This window comes from Artemia franciscana, chromosome 6 (genome assembly GCF_032884065.1).
Source record: "Artemia franciscana chromosome 6, ASM3288406v1, whole genome shotgun sequence".
NCBI lineage: Eukaryota > Metazoa > Arthropoda > Branchiopoda > Anostraca > Artemiidae > Artemia > Artemia franciscana.
Window position 1 is genome coordinate 2,697,380 of NC_088868.1, and position 17,651 is coordinate 2,715,030.

General features: G+C 34.9%; 1 protein-coding gene across 1 annotated transcript in view; it reads left to right on the forward strand.

Moving 5' to 3' along the window:
* The window catches only part of LOC136028458 (activin receptor type-1-like), a 29,191-nt gene extending 11,549 nt beyond the window's left edge, over positions 1 to 17,642 (forward strand). The window contains exons 3-6 of the mRNA XM_065706299.1: positions 7,007 to 7,233; positions 8,936 to 9,152; positions 15,254 to 15,477; positions 17,424 to 17,642. Of these exons, the coding sequence (XP_065562371.1) occupies positions 7,007 to 7,233; positions 8,936 to 9,152; positions 15,254 to 15,477; positions 17,424 to 17,642 (887 nt within the window). The remainder of the gene's footprint in view (positions 1 to 7,006; positions 7,234 to 8,935; positions 9,153 to 15,253; positions 15,478 to 17,423) is intronic.
* Positions 17,643 to 17,651: the final 9 nt, after the last annotated feature.

Sequence of the window (17,651 nt, forward strand, 5' to 3'; positions counted from 1 at the left end):
AAAACCACATGATCAGATCCAACGTATCAGACAACCCTCATTGTAGAGGTTTCAAGCTTTTATATGCAGAAATGTGGATTTTTTTTTATTTTTGGCCAGAAGAGAGATCATGGATGCGTGTTTATTTGTTTTTTGTCCCCAGTGGTAATCGTAACGACCCAGTGGTCCTAGAATATCATGAGAGGACTCATTGTAACGAAAATTAAAAGTTTCAGTGCATTTTTTAGGTGACTAAAAAGATTGGAGGGCAACTAGACCCCCTCCCACGTTAAGTTTTTGTTCGCCATTTTGTTCATCATAGTTGAAAGGCCCAATAACTATGCCTTTGGATATAACATGAACCTCCTCCCTCACAGTCTCAGGGGAAAGGTCTGTAAGTTATATAAATTGCAACTATATATGCGTCCTCATATTTTATTCGATAAAAAATCCATTTTTTAATGAATGTCTTTTCTATTGCAGGACGTGAAAGATGAACCTTTGGATGAGCATTTGCACCTATAGTTGCCCCAAAAATGTCTTGGATAAATCAGCAGAAGATATTCTCCCCGGAAACTTATTTTGCAACAAAATTATAATAGTGTACAGATTCCTTTTCGAAAACGTTTCCATTGTCGCAACTTTCCACCTAAATCAACAATTGTTAGCTGGGTTACGAAGTTTAGAGAGCGTGGGACTGTAGTAGACTTATGTTTTAAAGCCACAGGGGGAACTTATTCAGGCAGGAAAAAGAGGAAAACATTGCTGCAGTGAGGGACTCAGTTGGACGCAGCCCTGCGAAATCAGTGCGTAACCGCAGCCAAGAACTCGGAATGACAAGGGAGGGCAAGGACATGCAAGGACTGCAAGGACAGAAGAAAACATTGCTGCAGTAAGGGACTCAGTAGGACACAGCCCTAAAAAATTAGTGCGTAGACACAGCCAAGAACTCGGAATGACAAGGGAGCCACTATGGCGTGTTCTTACACGCCATAGTGGCGTGTTCTTACACGCCATAGTGGCGTGTAACAGTAAGGGATAGTGTAGTCCCTCACTGCAGCAATATTTTCTTCTGTCCTTGCACTCTCTTTCCTGTCTGAATAAATTCTCCATGTGGCTTTAAAACATAAATCCACTACAGTCCCATACTCTCTGAACTCCGTAACTCAACTAACAATCGGTGATTTTGGTTGAGTTGCGACCATGGAAACGTTTTCGAAACTGAATCTGTACACTCTGGTATGATTTTGTCGCAAAATAAGACTCCAGGGAGAATATCTTCTGCTGATTGGTCCAAGAAACTTTTGGGGCAACTATAGCTGCAAATTATCATCCATAGATTCACCTTTCACGTCCTGCAACAAAAAGAACATTCGTTAAAAAATGGATTTCTTATAGAATAAAATATGGATATGCGTCTTTTTGGGTCACCCCATTACGTATACGTATAGTATTTGTTATTGGGAAACATGCATACATTTATGGTGGGAAGACGAAGTTCACGGAGAAACTTTGGGAAGGGAGGTTTCCAGGGGGTGAATTTTTCAGAGGAAATTATGCACTGGGGAAATTTGCCAGAATTCCTAGACAAAATTATTTTCATATTTCTTGCTTCTTTTTTTCCGTCTCAATTTTACACGTGGAGTTGTTCAGGGCAGTTGACTCGGGTAAATTTTTACCAGAATTGCATTGTCTTGAGGATATCCGTGGGGAGGGTATTTTTTCGTGGAGGTGGGGCCAGATTTCCTGGGACTATTTAAAAAACGATCGGAAATTAATTAAAAAAATAGAACATGAAGCTTCTTTAAAAGTACAAAAAAACTTTAGCGTAAAGTGTGAGGTGTTGAGGAGGAGGCAAAGCCGTCTCTATACGCAATAATTTTCTTCGTTTTAAGTCTTTATGCGGCTTGCTTTTTTAAGTTGCTAGTTAGAAAAAACTTGCTTTTTAAAATTAATAATCCGGAAGTGGTTGCCTGGTTTAGCCTCTTTTTTGTATGTGAATGTGTAAACCTTTTGCGCTTCTTTTGTAATTAGCCTGTAAGTATTTTCTTTTTTGTGGGAACTAGTCCAAAGATTTATCAAAACGTTTTTGTAATTTTTATGAAACGATTTCGTTTTGGCTTTTCTAGAAAAAAGAAATGTATTGTGGAGATTTTTCCATCATTGGTAAAAAAAAAGTACTTGAGTTGATATTTCAAGACAGTGTTTAGATCCATTACGGTATTAAATAAAAAAAACAAGTTTTTTTAACTGAAAGTAAGGAGCGACATTAAAACTTAAAACGAACAGAAATTACTTCGTATATGAAAGAGGCTGCTTCCTCATCAACGCCCCGCTCTATACGCTAAAGTTTGACTCTGTCTATCAATTCTTCTTTTTAAAACAGCAAAAAACTTTAGCGTAAAGAGCGGGGCGTTGATGAGGAAGCAGCCTCTTTCATATACGAAGTAATTTCTGTTCGTTTTAAGTTTTAATGTCGCTCCTTACTTTCAGTTAAAAAAACTTGTTTTTTTTATTTAATTTCGAAACGTTTTTGAATTAATACATATTTTGATTTTGGCTCTCCGCAGAGGAATAATTAAAACAAAATTTGCATTTTTTTTTTTTTTTTTTGGCTAAATGGCTTTCTCATAATTTTGATCGAATGATTTTGAGAAAAAAGAGCGGGGGAGGAGGCCTAGTTACTAAGATGTAACTGAACACAAATATTCCAACAAATGTAACAAAACACAGATGTTTTGTGGGTTACACACTGATGGTTTTGTAACACTGAGTTTTCAACAAAACAAGAGTAGTTACATACAAAGAATATTTACATAAAACACTAGTCTCCAAATGCTAATCAGCAGGACAATTATCTAAAAGGATGGAAACCAATTCACAGTAAAATAACATAGGTGAACCAAATAATTTATTATTGCAAGTAAGATTGCTGCTGTCTTCAAAAAACAATGCTCCTCTAACAATGCTCCTCTATCGCCATCTATATTAGAATTGATATATAACCGTACCTTACGAATTAATTTACGTCACGAACTGCTATGTTCGTGCATTTTCATTACTCATATGAAAGTGTTTGCCCCCTCGTTTATATCTCACTCTTTACATTAAATCTGAAAAATTTGTCCCAAATCCTTAAGAATCACCCCAGAATCACAAAGGCAGTAGATTAAATAGTTGAAATTATATTAATAATACTTGTGCGTAAAGACCGAGGTATTTAAAAGGAAATAATCCCCTTATAAACGTAATAATTTCTGTTCGTTTTGAGTTTTAATCCATTCGTTTTTGATGCTGATCCTTACTTTCAGTTGAAAAAAACTTTTTTTTTTTATTTAGTCATTGTTTGTTTTATAAATAATACAGGAAAATCCTGCGCCCCCTTCATAGAATTTCTCTTTCCCATGAAAAATACTTCCAAGGAAAGATCCTTCCACGTAGCTCCCACACATCAAACCCCCAACCAAAAATATCCCCCTGAAAATACTGTACACTTTTCAATAACCATTACTGTATGTAAACACTGGTCAAAGTTTTGAACTTGCAGCCCCTCCCAGGAGATTGCGGGGGAGTACGTCGTTCAGAAAGACATAATTATTATCTTTTTTGATTATGCTGAACAAAATGGCTATCTAAAAAATTTTGATATTTTGACTTTGGGATAAATATGAGCGTTGGAGGAAGCCTAGGTGCCCTCCAATTTTTTTGGTCACTTAAAAAGGACACTAGGTTAGGTTAGAACTTTAAGATTCAGTTAGAATGAGCTCTCTCGCAACGTTCTAGGACAGCTGGGTCGATACAATCACCCTTGGGGAAAAAAAACAAACAAATAAACAAGCACCTGTGATCGGTCTTCTGGCAAAAAGATACGAATTTCCACATTTTTGTAGATAGGAGCTTGAAACTTCTACGTTAGGATTCTCTGATACACTGAATCTGATGGTATGATTTTCGCAATAGCTTTTAATTGTTTTAAAAAGTAGAATTGTGGCAAAGGGTCAAACTTTAGCGTAAAGAGCGAGGGATTGCGGAGGGGACAACCCATTTCATATACGGAGTAATTTCTGTTCTTCTTAAGTTTTAATGTCGCTCCTTAGTTTCAGCTAAAAAAATTAGTTTTTTTTTATTTAATTTCTGAACGTTTTTGAATTAATTCATGTTTGGTTTTGGCTCTCCGCACATAAATTATTAAAATGAAATTTGTATATTAATTCTTTTTTGGCTAAATGGCTTTCTCTTAGTTTTGATCAGACGATTATAAGAAATAAGGGGCGGAGAAGGAGGCCTAGTTGCCCTCCAATTTTTCGGTTACTTAAAAAGGTAACTAGAACTTTTAACTTTTAACGAACGTTTCTATTAGTAAAAAATATACGTAACTTAAGAATTAACTTACGTAACAAACTTTCATAATCTTATATTTTTATTATGTATACGAGGAGGTTTGTACCCTCGTTAATACCTCGCTCTTTACAATAAATCGTAAGTTTTTTCCCAATTCTTTAAGAATGACCCCTGAATCAGAAAGGCCGTAGAATAAATAGTTGAAATTACTAAAAATACTTTGGCATAAAGAGCGAGGTATTTATCTCCTCCTAAATGCCTCGCTCTTTATGCTAAAGTATTTTTAGAACCCCTCATATGCGTAATAATCTCTGTTCGTTTTGAGTTTCAATGCTACTCCTTCCTTTCATTTGAAAAAACGTTTTCATGTTTGTTTTTCATTGTTTTCTTATAGTAATGCTAGAGAATCCTGCGCCTTTGTCATTTAATTTTTCTTCCCCCATGACAGATTCCTCCAAGGAAAGATCCTCCAAAATAGCCCCCTCTCCTCAGCCCCACCCCTAAACAAAATAAAATCCCCCCGAAAACGTCTGTACACTTCCCAATAACCATTACTATATGTAAACACTGGTCAAAGTTTGTAACTTGTAGCCCCTCCCCCAGCGATTGTTGGGGAGTAAGTCATCCCCAAAGACATAGTTATTAAGGTTTTCGACTATGCTGAACAAAATGGCTATCTCAAAATTTTGATCCGTTGACTTTGGGAAACAAATGAGCGTGGGAGGGGGCCTAGATGCCCTCCAATTTTTTTGGTCACTTAAAAAGGGCACTAGAACTTTTCATTTCCGTTAAAATGAGCCCTCTTGCGAGATACTAGGACCATTTGGTCGATACGATGACCCCTGGGAAAAAAAAAAAAAAAAAAAAAAAAAAAAAAAAAAAAAAAAAAAAAATAAACACGCACCCGTGATTTGTCTTCTGGCAAAAAATGCAAAATTCCACATTTTTGTAGATAGGAGCTTGAAACTTCTACAGTAGGGTTCTCTGATACGCTGAATCTGATGGTGTCATTTTCGTTAAGATCCGACGACTTTTAGGGGGTGTTTCCCCCTATTTTCCTAAATAAGGCAAATATTCCCAGGCTCGTAACTTTTGATGGGTAAGACTAAACTTGATGAAACTTATATATTTAAAATCAGCATTAAAATGCGATTCTTTTGATGTAGCTATTGATATCAAAATTCAATTTTTTAGAGTTTTGGTTACTATTGAGCCGGATCGCTCCTTACTACAGTTCGTTACCACGAACTGTTTGATTAAAGTTTTCGACTCGTCTAGTAGATCTTTAAAAAAAAAAAAACAAGCATTTTTGTTTGGCCAAATTTTTGGTTCCATAAGATGTGGAAATGTTGCGAATAACTATAAAAATTTAAATTATTCATGGCTGGTGCCATGACTACGGTTGTTTAGGAGACTTACTCAGGGAATGATCACTATCTATAAGGACTTTGTATTCACACTCATTTGGTACAGACTTGTAGGTACACTCGTAGGTGCAACTTTTTTTTTGTAAGAGGATTGTCAAGGGGGGAATGATGGTTGAAGTACCAAGGACAATAAAAATGAAATCTGGCTGTTTGGAATGATCAAGTCGAAATATTGGAAATACTGGAATGCTGTGGAAATGCTCGCTTCATTGGAAAATCTTTTATCGATGTCTTGTGCCATTACTTGCGGTGTTATGAAGCCTTACTGTGGACATGGCTAATGTCTATAAGAACTTTGTATTTACACTCGTTAGGCACAGATATACAACTCAGTTATTAGTGCAACTCTTGTTTTCGGTAAGGGGTTTTGTCAAGGAGACATAATCGTTGAAGTATCAAGGATAGTGAAAATGAAATCTCATTGTTTGAAATCGTTATCTTCTCTCTTTTAGAGTTAACAGATGGCTAATATTTGAATCTTTACCAGCAAAAAGTTTTATTGAACTTAACTAACTACTCTTTTATATTTTATGGTTCAAATGCGATTTTGTTTTGAAAAGTTCATAATCTTGAAATAAGCAAAGTAAAACCTTAGAAAATTAATATTTCTGGTATGGAAGATGTTTGTAAAAGAGAATATGTAAAAGAAGATATATGTGTAAAAGAAAGCGTTAATGATACAAATGTTATATTTTATGTCCTTGGCAAAAAAAGCTCAGTTTTTGCCTGGAAAGAAGGACTTTTTTTTTGCATTATAATATTTCATAAAATTTGTATATCTTCCAGAATGGTAGTACATCCAATAAAGCTTCGAGACCCACCATAAAAAAGGACAGTGAAGCCTGCCAAATATTATATTATAAATTAATCTAAAAAACATTAGAGATTTCAAAAATATGCGGACAGGACCCCTCCCCCTTCCCTTTGGCTGTATGTCTGCTTAGAACACTAATAGAAGCAATTATGGCTTTAATTTTTTCGTCCATTGGCGCCATACACCTCTTCAGGTAAAAAAATTCTACAAAATATGTAAAGAAAGTTAAAATTTTCCGAAAATGCACAACAATAAAAAGAATAAGAAAAAAAAAGTAAGAATATTCCCGATCAACCTTCAAAAAAGAATATGTTATATCCCCCTTTTTTGTGTGGATCGTTGTTTTTGTGTAGAAAACTAATTCTAAGGTTAGAATAAGTGAATTTAGGTGTATCTATTTATGGCCTTCAAATACCATAACATTGATTTACCTGTACAATTCCAGATTCTATAGAAAGCGAAAAAGGTGAAAGTATCTGGGGAATAATTGGTAGACGTAAGGTAACACCCATTAAAGAAGAAGAAGAAGATGATGAGTATGATGATTATGATGAAGACTATCATCGTGCAAGTAGATTGCCAACACGATTGTCAGATATGCCAAAGTTCAATTGCTATTCTTGTAACCCACCCGATTGTGAGGATCTCACTGAATGCCAAGGAGCATATAAAGTAAGCAGATAATTTGTTATAAGTGAGTCATGAAGGCTCGGTTTCTTTTTAAAAATTTACGATTGGAGTATATAAGGGGCTTCATATTTCAAGGAATCAATTACAAGCATATCCAGATTCTAGTTTTAAAGGAAACAAAGTAACAATAACAATTCTTTACGGTTTTTGAGGAAAAGAGAAGAAAATGCAAGTTTAACTAACCGTCCTACTCCATAGGAGAATACTCCAATAGGAGAATAAAATGAAAGAAATTTAATCGTTTAATTTCCTGATATTTAAAGCCTTAAATCTGTGTTTCAAGCATCGGACTTTGATATTTCGGTAGAAATTCTAAGAAATTAACTTTCTATTCCGAAGTAGTAGTTTTCCCTGAATATATGTAAAATGATACAATCTAATTTTTTTTACGAGGAGAGGGAAGGGAAGTTTTGAGTACTTTTTTTTGGAATCTAATTTAGATTTTTTTTTTGTAAAACTGTGGGTTTCTCAAATTCATGGTTATGTGTAGGTATATAGAAGTCGCTGATGGCAGGGGTCAGGTTCTGAAGCGCTGGCCCTCTGAAAAACGGAGTACGATTTACTAGAAGTTTTCCAGAGAAATTTCCTACGGATTGTTTTGGGTACCCAACTGACTGACCTTATCTTAAACAGTAAGCTGTAAAAAAATGCGGTTTAATCTCGCTTTCTATGGCTATAAATGGAATTAAGATTGAGATGGTTAAGGACACGTTCTGTGGATGAAGCAGGACATGTTGCCAAGATTGTCCTTATTAGTCAACGATCAGGGTCAAACGATAAAAAGGTCCTTACCGAGTGAAGTGGGAGAATTTTGTAAGGAAGGATTAAAGGGAATGGGAACATACTGGGAGGGTATAAAGAAGGAGGCTTTGGATAGATTGGGATGGAGGAGGAGTCTGCGTATCTATGATGGCCTCATATGACTTAGTGATGCAGTGAGTTGGTATTAGTAGCAGTATATAGAAGTTGGTACTAGGCACGGATGTAGAAAATTATCTTGCCAAATTTGTTATGTGAATACTGTTTTCTTTATAAAGAGGGGTTAAATATGTTTAGAATAATGTGGAATCTTAAACACACGTTTTGATCTTGTTTTCTCGTTGTACTCCTTTGTCAATGCGAATGATAATTAACTAGTTAGAATATAGTTTTGACTAGCTCCCCTTCTTGTCTCTCGGCTTTGTGAGCTAGCTGTATTTTTAAGGCCTTCATGTCGTGTGAAGTCTATCTGAGCGTGGCTTAAAGCTGGCTGAGGAGATTCAGGTCCTGTTGAGGAGGGGCGTGACTTTTGTCCCTTTTTCGACGGAGCCAGGTCCAAGGTTATTTTCCTTTTGGCGGAGGAGAAGAGCCGCCCAGATTTTCTGGGTGAAAGGGTTTGAAAAGCCTGTATTTTTTGTCCGAACTTTACAAAAATGTGGAATTTCATGTGTATTTGGTCTTTTGATGTTTTCTGAGTTGGCTAGATGGATGGTACCGTACTTCATCCTTCGGTTTTTAGTCATTTGTTTTGCTATCTAAGCTCAATAGTGAAAAACTTACTAATTCATGGAGTTGGGGTCTTTTTAAGGTTTATGAGACGCCCCCAATCCTTAATAAGAATGCCTTGAATATTTGCTTCTGTTGTTTTTAAGCCTTCCCTGGGGGTTGCCCTATGTGCACTGATGATTATTTCGTTTTGTTCTAGTGTTGGAAGTCAAGAGTACGAGAAGTATCTGGAGATGAGCAGGTCGCCCGAGGTTGCACAACCAATGCTGATCAAGTTGCTTTTTATTGCGCTCCTGGAGAGACTGAAAGTGCTCAAGCTTTTCAGAAAGAAGGAGCTCTGTATAAGATTGAGTGCTGCAGTGAAGAATTTTGCAATAACGGAACTTTTCCTGAATTGCCTGTTGCAACGTTTATAGGTGAAGTTTTTCAAAATTTTTTATGGTGATAAATGCTCTAACATCATGTAACTTATCTATTGACCATCGTAGCTCATTGGTCAGGTCTTCCTTCGAGCTTTTAAGAAAATGCTGGCTTGATTGCAAAGGACGGCGAAATTTTTTGTGAAAAGATTTTTATTTCTTGTGATAATGAACATTCTAATTATTTAAATCTAATATTAAAATATTCAATCAAAAATGATAAGAGATTAGAACTACCTGGAATGACACATAATATAAAGCATGTAGATACAATTGTAGAAATTTCCAATAAATTTGACAAAGATCCAATCTGAAAGAAAAAAACTTTATATCAAAAATTTGCATAGAGGTTGTTTATGATAATAACTATGAGCTCCGCTTTCTTTCCATAATTTCTACAAAGAAGAAAATTGACACACAAAAATAATAACTGACTTGAGTAGTTTAGCTGCACCAGACTAGCTGCACCAAGGTAGTCTTGAAGGCTCCTCTGACTATTTAAAATATGACGTGGCGAGAGCAAAATACTTTAAGAACAGATGCGTTTGACTTCGCACATCGATTCCGAACGATCTTCCTGAGGACGTTCTCTTTCAAACTTCGATCTGATGACTGCTTAAAAAAAGATTTAACATACAATTACAACCTCATGATGATGAAATGCGATTTGAAATTATATTCCTGTTCTCTCTAAATTGTTATCTGTTGACTCTTTTAAAAGAAAAATTAACATTCATCAACAAATTTGCGATGAAACAATGGAATTTGGAACAATTTTCCTAAAGACTTTCTATCAAAAACTGTAATCTGTTGAATGCTTCAAAAGAAAATTTAACATTCATTAATAGCTTCGTTATGAAGCAATGGAATTTGGAAGAATTTTCCTAAAAACTTTCTATCTTTCCTAATAACTTTCTAAACTTTCCTAATAACTTTCTATCTAAAACTTTAATTTGTTGACAGCTTCAAAAGAAAATTTAACATTCATTAACAACTTCGTTATAAAGCAATGGAATTTGGAACAATTTTCCTAAAAACTTTCTATCTTTCCTAATAACTTTCTAAACTTTCCTAATAACTTTTTATCTAAAACTTTAATTTGTTGACAGCTTCAAAAGAAAATTTAACATTCACTAACAACTTCGTTATGAAGCAATGGAATTTGGAACAATTTTCCTAATAACTTTCTATCTTTCCTAATAACTTTCTAAACTTTCCTAATAACTTTTTATCTAAAACTTTAATTTGTTGACAGCTTCAAAAGAAAATTTAACATTCATTAACAACTTCGTTATGAAGCAATGGAATTTGGAACAATTTTCCTAATAACTTTCTATCTTTCCTAATAACTTTCTAAACTTTCCTAATAACTTTTTATCTAAAACTTTAATTTGTTGACAGCTTCAAAAGAAAATTTAACATTCATTAACAACTTCGTTATGAAGCAATGGAATTTGGAACAATTTTCCTAAAAACTTTCTATCTTTCCTAATAACTTTCTAAACTTTCCTAATAACTTTCTATCTAAAACTTTAATTTGTTGACAGCTTCAAAAGAAAATTTAACATTCATTAACAACTTCGTTATGAAGCAATGGAATTTGGAACAATTTTCCTAAAAACTTTCTATCTTTCCTAATAACTTTCTAAACTTTCCTAATAACTTTCTATCTAAAACTTTAATTTGTTGACAGCTTCAAAAGAAAATTTAACATTCATTAACAACTTCGTTATGAAGCAATGGAATTTGGAACAATTTTCCTAATAACTTTCTATCTTTCCTAATAAATTTCTAAACTTTCCTAATAACTTTATATCTAAAACTTTAATTTGTTGACAGCTTCAAAAGAAAATTTAATATACATTTACAACCTCTTGATGAAGCAAAGTAAAAAACTAGTTTTTTTTAATCTACTAGAAAGTACCTAGTGTCGCAAACGTAGGAATATATACAATCAGCCTATTTCAAGTCAAATGTAAATAGGTGAATAAATATAGAAACACTTTATTTTATTTATACAATAGCTACAGGGTGACTCTTCCTCCGTTTTTTTTTCTATTATGCTACGTCCTATTTTTCAAACAGTTTTGTGCTAACGGACTGTAAGTAAGGAGTGACGCGGCTCAATAGCAACCGAAACTCTAAGAAACGGAGTTTTGATACCGATAGATATGTCAAAAGAATCGGCTTATCATGCTGACTTCAAATATATAAATTTCATAATGCTTAGTGTTACATGTCACATGTTATGAGCCTGAGGAAATTAGCTTGGTTTTCCAAAATGGGGAAAATACCCCTACAAGTCCAAGAATCTTAATGAAAATCACACCATAGATTCAGCGTATCGGAAAACCTTTTTCAGAGGTTTCAACCTCCTATCTACAAAGATGTGGGATTTTATATATTTTGCCAGAAGAAAGATCACAGATGCGTGTTTATTGTTTTTTTTTTTTTGTTGGTTTTTTATTTTGTTTGTTTGTTTTTCCCACGGGTGATTGTATCGACACAGTGCTCCTAGAATAATGGTAGAGGGCTTATTCCAAATGAAATTAAAAGTTATAATGCTCTTTTTAAGTGATCAAAAAGATTGGAGGACAACTAGGCCCCCTCTCCCGTCCGTTCTTTCCTAAAATTTTGAGGTAGCCATTTTGTTTATCATAGTTGAAAGACCCCTAAAACCAAGCCTTTGAATATAGCATGTCCCCCAAAGCTCCAGGGAAAGGTCTAAGTTATAATATTTGCATTTTATAACTCACCCATAACATTTTTGGGTGAGGGGTCAAATTTTCTACTGCGGTTTTTTCACGGTTGGAATTTTTTTTATGGGGAGAGAAGTTTTCAGGTAAATTTGTCAGGAGAAATTGGGGGTATTTGCCAGAATTCCTATGCAAAATTCTATTCATATATCTTACTTTCTCTTTTCTGTCTCAATTTTACACGTAGGAACTATTAAGGGTATTTACCAGGGGTAAATTTTCACCGGGATTAAATTGTCTAGAGGATATTTCCGTGGGGAGGGGGATTTCCCCGTGGATGTAAGGCCAGATTTCCAGGCATTATTCACAAAAAACGATCAGGAGTTAAAAAAAAATCAATTTAAAGTAAGGAGCAACATTAAAACTTAAAACGAACAGAAATTGTGGCGTGTATGAAGGGGGTTGCCCGCTCATCAACACCTCGCCCTTAACGCTGAAGTTTGAATTTTGTCCCAATTCTTTACGAACGACTCCTGAAACACAAGGGCCGTTTAATTAGAACAATACGAAGTTTTTTTTTTTTAAATGTACTGAAAAACTTTAGCGTAAAGAGCGAGGTGTTGAAGAGTGGGCAACTTTCTTCATGTACGTTATAATTTCTGGTCGCTTTAAGTTTTAATGTTACTCCTTACTTTCAGTTGAAAAAACTGGTTTTTTTTTTTAATTTAACATTGAGAAAGATTTTTTCCTCAAAATTTTTGAATTTTTTCTGGCTCTTTTTCCTAGTCGTAGCTTTGTTAAGTCATTGTTTGATCAGTTTCTCACTTATTTTTTATATATTTTATTTCTATCCTTTCCGTCATTTTCATTTCTGTTTTCTTAAAAAAGAAAAAGAAAACGGAAATTAGAGAAATGAGTTCCAGAAAACCAATTCAGAGCTAAGAGCCTTCATCAAAGTGACATTGAAGGGCTGTGTCGGCATAACATGAAATTGGAGATCCTTCTCACATTTTTGTAATTCCTCATTTGTAGTTAGTAGTTGTTATGAAAGTACCAAAAGTGGTGCTACTCCTCTGTCTTTGTACCGTTCTCTTAACAGGTACTCTAGGAACTCAGACTTCTAAGAAACAACATACTTCAGATAAACTACAATCTTATGTATAAAATTAAATAAAAAGTATTTGAAATATATAATGCTAATGTAAAAAAAATAGTTTATAAAGTTTTGTGGGCTCAGTTTTGAAAAAATCATCTTATACGAATTACGATTTCTAAAATTTCAAGGGGAGCACTAATTCCTGGAAATATAGTGGAAAGCGGGTGATGTGTTTGTCCAAATTTAGAGGGAGGGGGAAATAATTTTTGTTTTGTTTTATTGTTCTTTAATGAAAATGCTAAAACAAATACCTTTTGAATTAAAATACCAGAAATATATTATTTTTAATCTAGGGGACGGGGACAGGGGATTTCAGTTCTAATATTAAACTGCAACAGTGCATTTGTATTTATTTTCTATTTCGTAAAAAAAGAGAATGCTGTAAGGGGTTTTCTAAATGCACATTGTGACCTGCTATTACCCGTGTTATGGTCATCCTTTCTATCGCCTACGGTTTCTACGTATACTCAATTGTTGGCCCCTTTTTTTTGGGGGGGGGATTCTGTTTTGCAATTTTTGTCTTATCTTTCTCTTCTGCTGTCCTTGTGTCTATTGGCCTATGTAAACCATTTTTTTCTTGCGTGGACTTTATTTTCGACGGTTTTTGCTGGAATATGCCTTGGAAACTACTGTTGCCCTCACTGGAGGATCCAAGGGGGGCCGGGGTTCTGATGCCCTCTTTCTCTGTTTTTTTTTCTTTTCTCACTCATTTCTAGAATAATAATAATAACAATAATTTATTTTTACCCTCTGCATACAACACAAATGTACTAAAGAGGAGCATAAAAAAATAAAAACAAAAAGGGCAAAAAAAAAAAAACAAAAAAACGCACAATTCCTGACAACTTCAGACACTTTAGAACATTTCTTTTTAAAAGTAGCTCCTTATCGAAAATTTTGTAATTCTAATGAAGTGTTATGGGAAATGCAGGTACTTGAGCTGTCTGTCCCCAGCAGTTTATGACCTCTTGGCCGGCCAGTACTGATACGGCTCTTCAAACTCACTCACGCTCCCTTCTGCACATTACATAAACATAACTGAATTAACCCTTTATCCATTGTATTCATCATGCTCTAGTATATGGATTAAACATCATAAGTTTTCACTGCTGGTGACGCTAGGCACTTGATAGAACGCAAATCAGAGGAAAATCGATAATTTGTCGAAAGTTTGTCAATTTGGTCAATTATTGGCACCTTTGTCACATTGTCCCCCCGTCCAAGATTTTGCTCTAGATGCGCCCCCGGCTTTCCTTCTTTGAAGGACATTTAATAAGACGTGTAAAGAATATGAAATAATCTGGAATACATTTAGTTATATATTTAATTGTTTTTATATTGAAAATTACTTTTAAATTGAAAATGTATTTCGGGAAAAGAAAAAAAAGACGAATTTTTTGAAAATATTACATTTTGAGTGAATGAATAGAAAAATGACTGATTGTATTAAAACTAACAAGCATATAATTATAACAAGGAAAAAAAATAATGAGGAGTGAATGAAAATTGCCCCCCCCCCTCCAGCATAAAATCTAGGTCATGTCCGGTTCTTGCAGTTCTACTTAGCTTCACCTATGCTCATGCTATCACTGTCCTTGGTATTTAAAAATAAAACTAGTGAAATAGTGTTTTCCACCAGCTAATTTTTGGGTGCTTGAGTGCTCTTTTTCTTGATGGCTAGTTATAAAATAATATTGTTTCTTCGAAACTGACTTGTGCTACCTTAAGTATGTTTATTCTCGTTGATTTTATCATTTGCATTATCATATCTTTAGCAGGGTTGTCAAATGATATTGACTAAGGTGTTTTTTTTTAGTCAAATAAAATTTTTGGTTTTCGGGTATGAATGACCCATAATAGTCCTGGTTTACAAAACAAATATTTTGATATAGCTAAAGGAAAGATTTCGGAAATTTATAGCTTTCGGGTATGAGTAGACCCATAGGCTAAGGGTTCTTAGCCGCGTAAAATATTTTTATGATAATTGAAGGAAATATCTTGGAAATTTCTTGTTTTTGGTAAGAACAGTCTCATAATGGTCTCGGGTCGTGTTTTTTTTTTTTTTTTTTTTTTTAATTTGGCATCCTTGGTACTTTTATTACTCAGATTCTAAGATGCATTTGGGGCTTAAAAAATGTTTTCATGCCCTTGACTCTTCAAAACCTCTTATGCTTCTACTTCTGGTGCATGGTGTTTCTGTATTTTTGACATTTGTTCCCAAATAGTTTGACTATCATTCTTTTCAGATTTTTACGAGGAAGAAATTGGCGTGAAACACTATGTCCTCCTTGCGCTGGCAGTAATATGTCCTGTTGCTATTGCATTGCTGATTTTTGGTGTGGCGTTTGGGGCTATGCGTCAAAGACATCGCCAGCGAATATCTAGATTGCTTTTATTGGCTGGTGCTCCTGATGACTTTTCATACAAGGACGACATTAAGGCTACTGCTGCTGGCGACAGTACATTAAGGGTATTACTTTAAATTAATTGTTACTTGAAATTATTTTCTTTTTTATATAATTGGCATAAAAGCGCTCATTATGAATTGGACACTTAAATAGGTATTGTATTTTGCTAACGACTTTTCTCAACTATAAAAGTCATTGTCTTGTCCCTGTGGTAGCTGGGATCAAACAGTAAGCCACAGCATTCTACATACAGCCACAGCATATCAACTGCAATCGATTAATCTAATATAATGCCATTGATGGTGGCATACATCATTCATGCATTTATGTATTGTTTTTTTTTGTTTTGCTTCAAGGGTTAAATAAAGTTTTTCTTCTTTTTAAATGCTGTTTGGCAAGAAGAAGGGCTTGAAAGATATAGTTATTATTATACTGTAGCCTGCTCATTTCATGATCCAGCATAAATAAACACATCTTAAACAACTTCAAGGTTCCTGTCAAAGTAACTTAGGAAAAAGTATTTAATATGTCTTCAGACACTTGAGGATGGTGTGCCAACCTCAATTTAACCTATGGATTCCCGAAGTTTTTTAACTTAAAAAAGTTGTAATTAAGTCAACTAAAAGGGCTTGGGAGAGTAGTGAAGAAGGTAATATGCCAAATTGTTAAACTTAGTTTGAAATTATCGAAAGCTACCAACAAAACAGACGTTTGACAGTTAATGTTAAGGTGACTAAGTCGCTAAGGCTCAAACGTACTTAGTAGGATTGGCTCTAGCAAACACTACTACAAATACAAAATATAAGCTAAAGTCAGAAGAAGAAATACATGTGCATATGCACTTTGCGTCGCATCAACTGCTCATTTCATGATCTAGCATTACTAATTGGTAAACGTCACACGACAAACATAAAAAAGGAAAACCGTGCTGTGTACCGTCTTGTTAAGATCAAAGAAATTTTGTCTGTCCCTCTCTTCCCAATGAAAGAAAAAATCAATGTCACTAATTACGTAGGACCTTATTTGACAAACCAGGGTGCAGAATCCCGGGTGCATACCCTCTACATAACGTTTTGCGCCAAGATAGTAACCCTGCAAGTCTGTAAAAAGAAAAAAAGTTTTCAGTGATGACATTTTTATACGTCGACTTCCTTTATCGTACCAAAATTTTATGATCATAGATCAGACACGTACGCAGAGCTGTAGTGTAGCTTCGCCAAAATCCTGGGGGGGGAGGGGCAAAGCTTGAGCAAAAATTCCCAAATCAAGGGAAAATGACAGTGAAGACTGAAAATTAGCCATACTAAACCATAAAGGTGAAGGTATAACAATATTAAACCATATAGTTTTAGTTAAACCATATATTGAAACCATTAAACCTTAAAGGTGAAGGTATACTAAGAAAACTAACCTGTTTTTGCGGATGCTTGAATTGTGCAGGCTTATCTTAGTTTTCAGAAGATTTTTGAAGAAACTAAATTTCTGCTGGGAGAAGGGTTAAAGTGAAGTCTGGGAGGGGTACTTTCCCCCTGCACCATAGAAAATTACACCTCTTAGGCAGATCCATGTTTGGGGTTGAGAGAGGGGTGCTTTTCAAACTAGAATCTAAAAAAAGTCTCTGAACACTTTTCAAATTTAAATAACTATGCGTGAATTGTGGCCCTGACACTCACCCTCATATTTCCCTGATTTTTCGCGAAAACTTTAGAACCACCTGGATTAAAAATCGAACTAATTTTCCGTGTGGCCCTGAGACTCACCCTCGTATTTCCCTGATTTTTCGCGAAAACTTTAGAACTACCTGGATCAAAAATCAAACTAATTTTCCGTTGGCCTGTTGTTCCTCATTGAAAATTGTAATTAATGAATAAACGTCTGAATATTCGTCCAACCTTGCTACAGCGGTTCGACTACAGCGAGTCGAACCCTAGTCTTCCGTATTGCCAAGCAGAGCATCAATCCACTGCGCTACAACAGTTTGTGTAATTAATTAATCTTCTTTTTAAAGGAGATTTTTGAACATTCGGTATCATCTGGTAGCGGATCTGGAGCACCATTGTTAATACAGAGGACTCTGGGGAAACAAATTAGCCTCAACGAGTGTGTTGGCAAAGGACGTTATGGTGAGGTATGGAGAGGTCGGTGGAATGGAGAAAGTGTGGCTGTCAAAATATTTTTCTCAAAAGATGAAGCATCTTGGAATCGAGAAACAGAGGTCTATAGGTAAACAATTTGA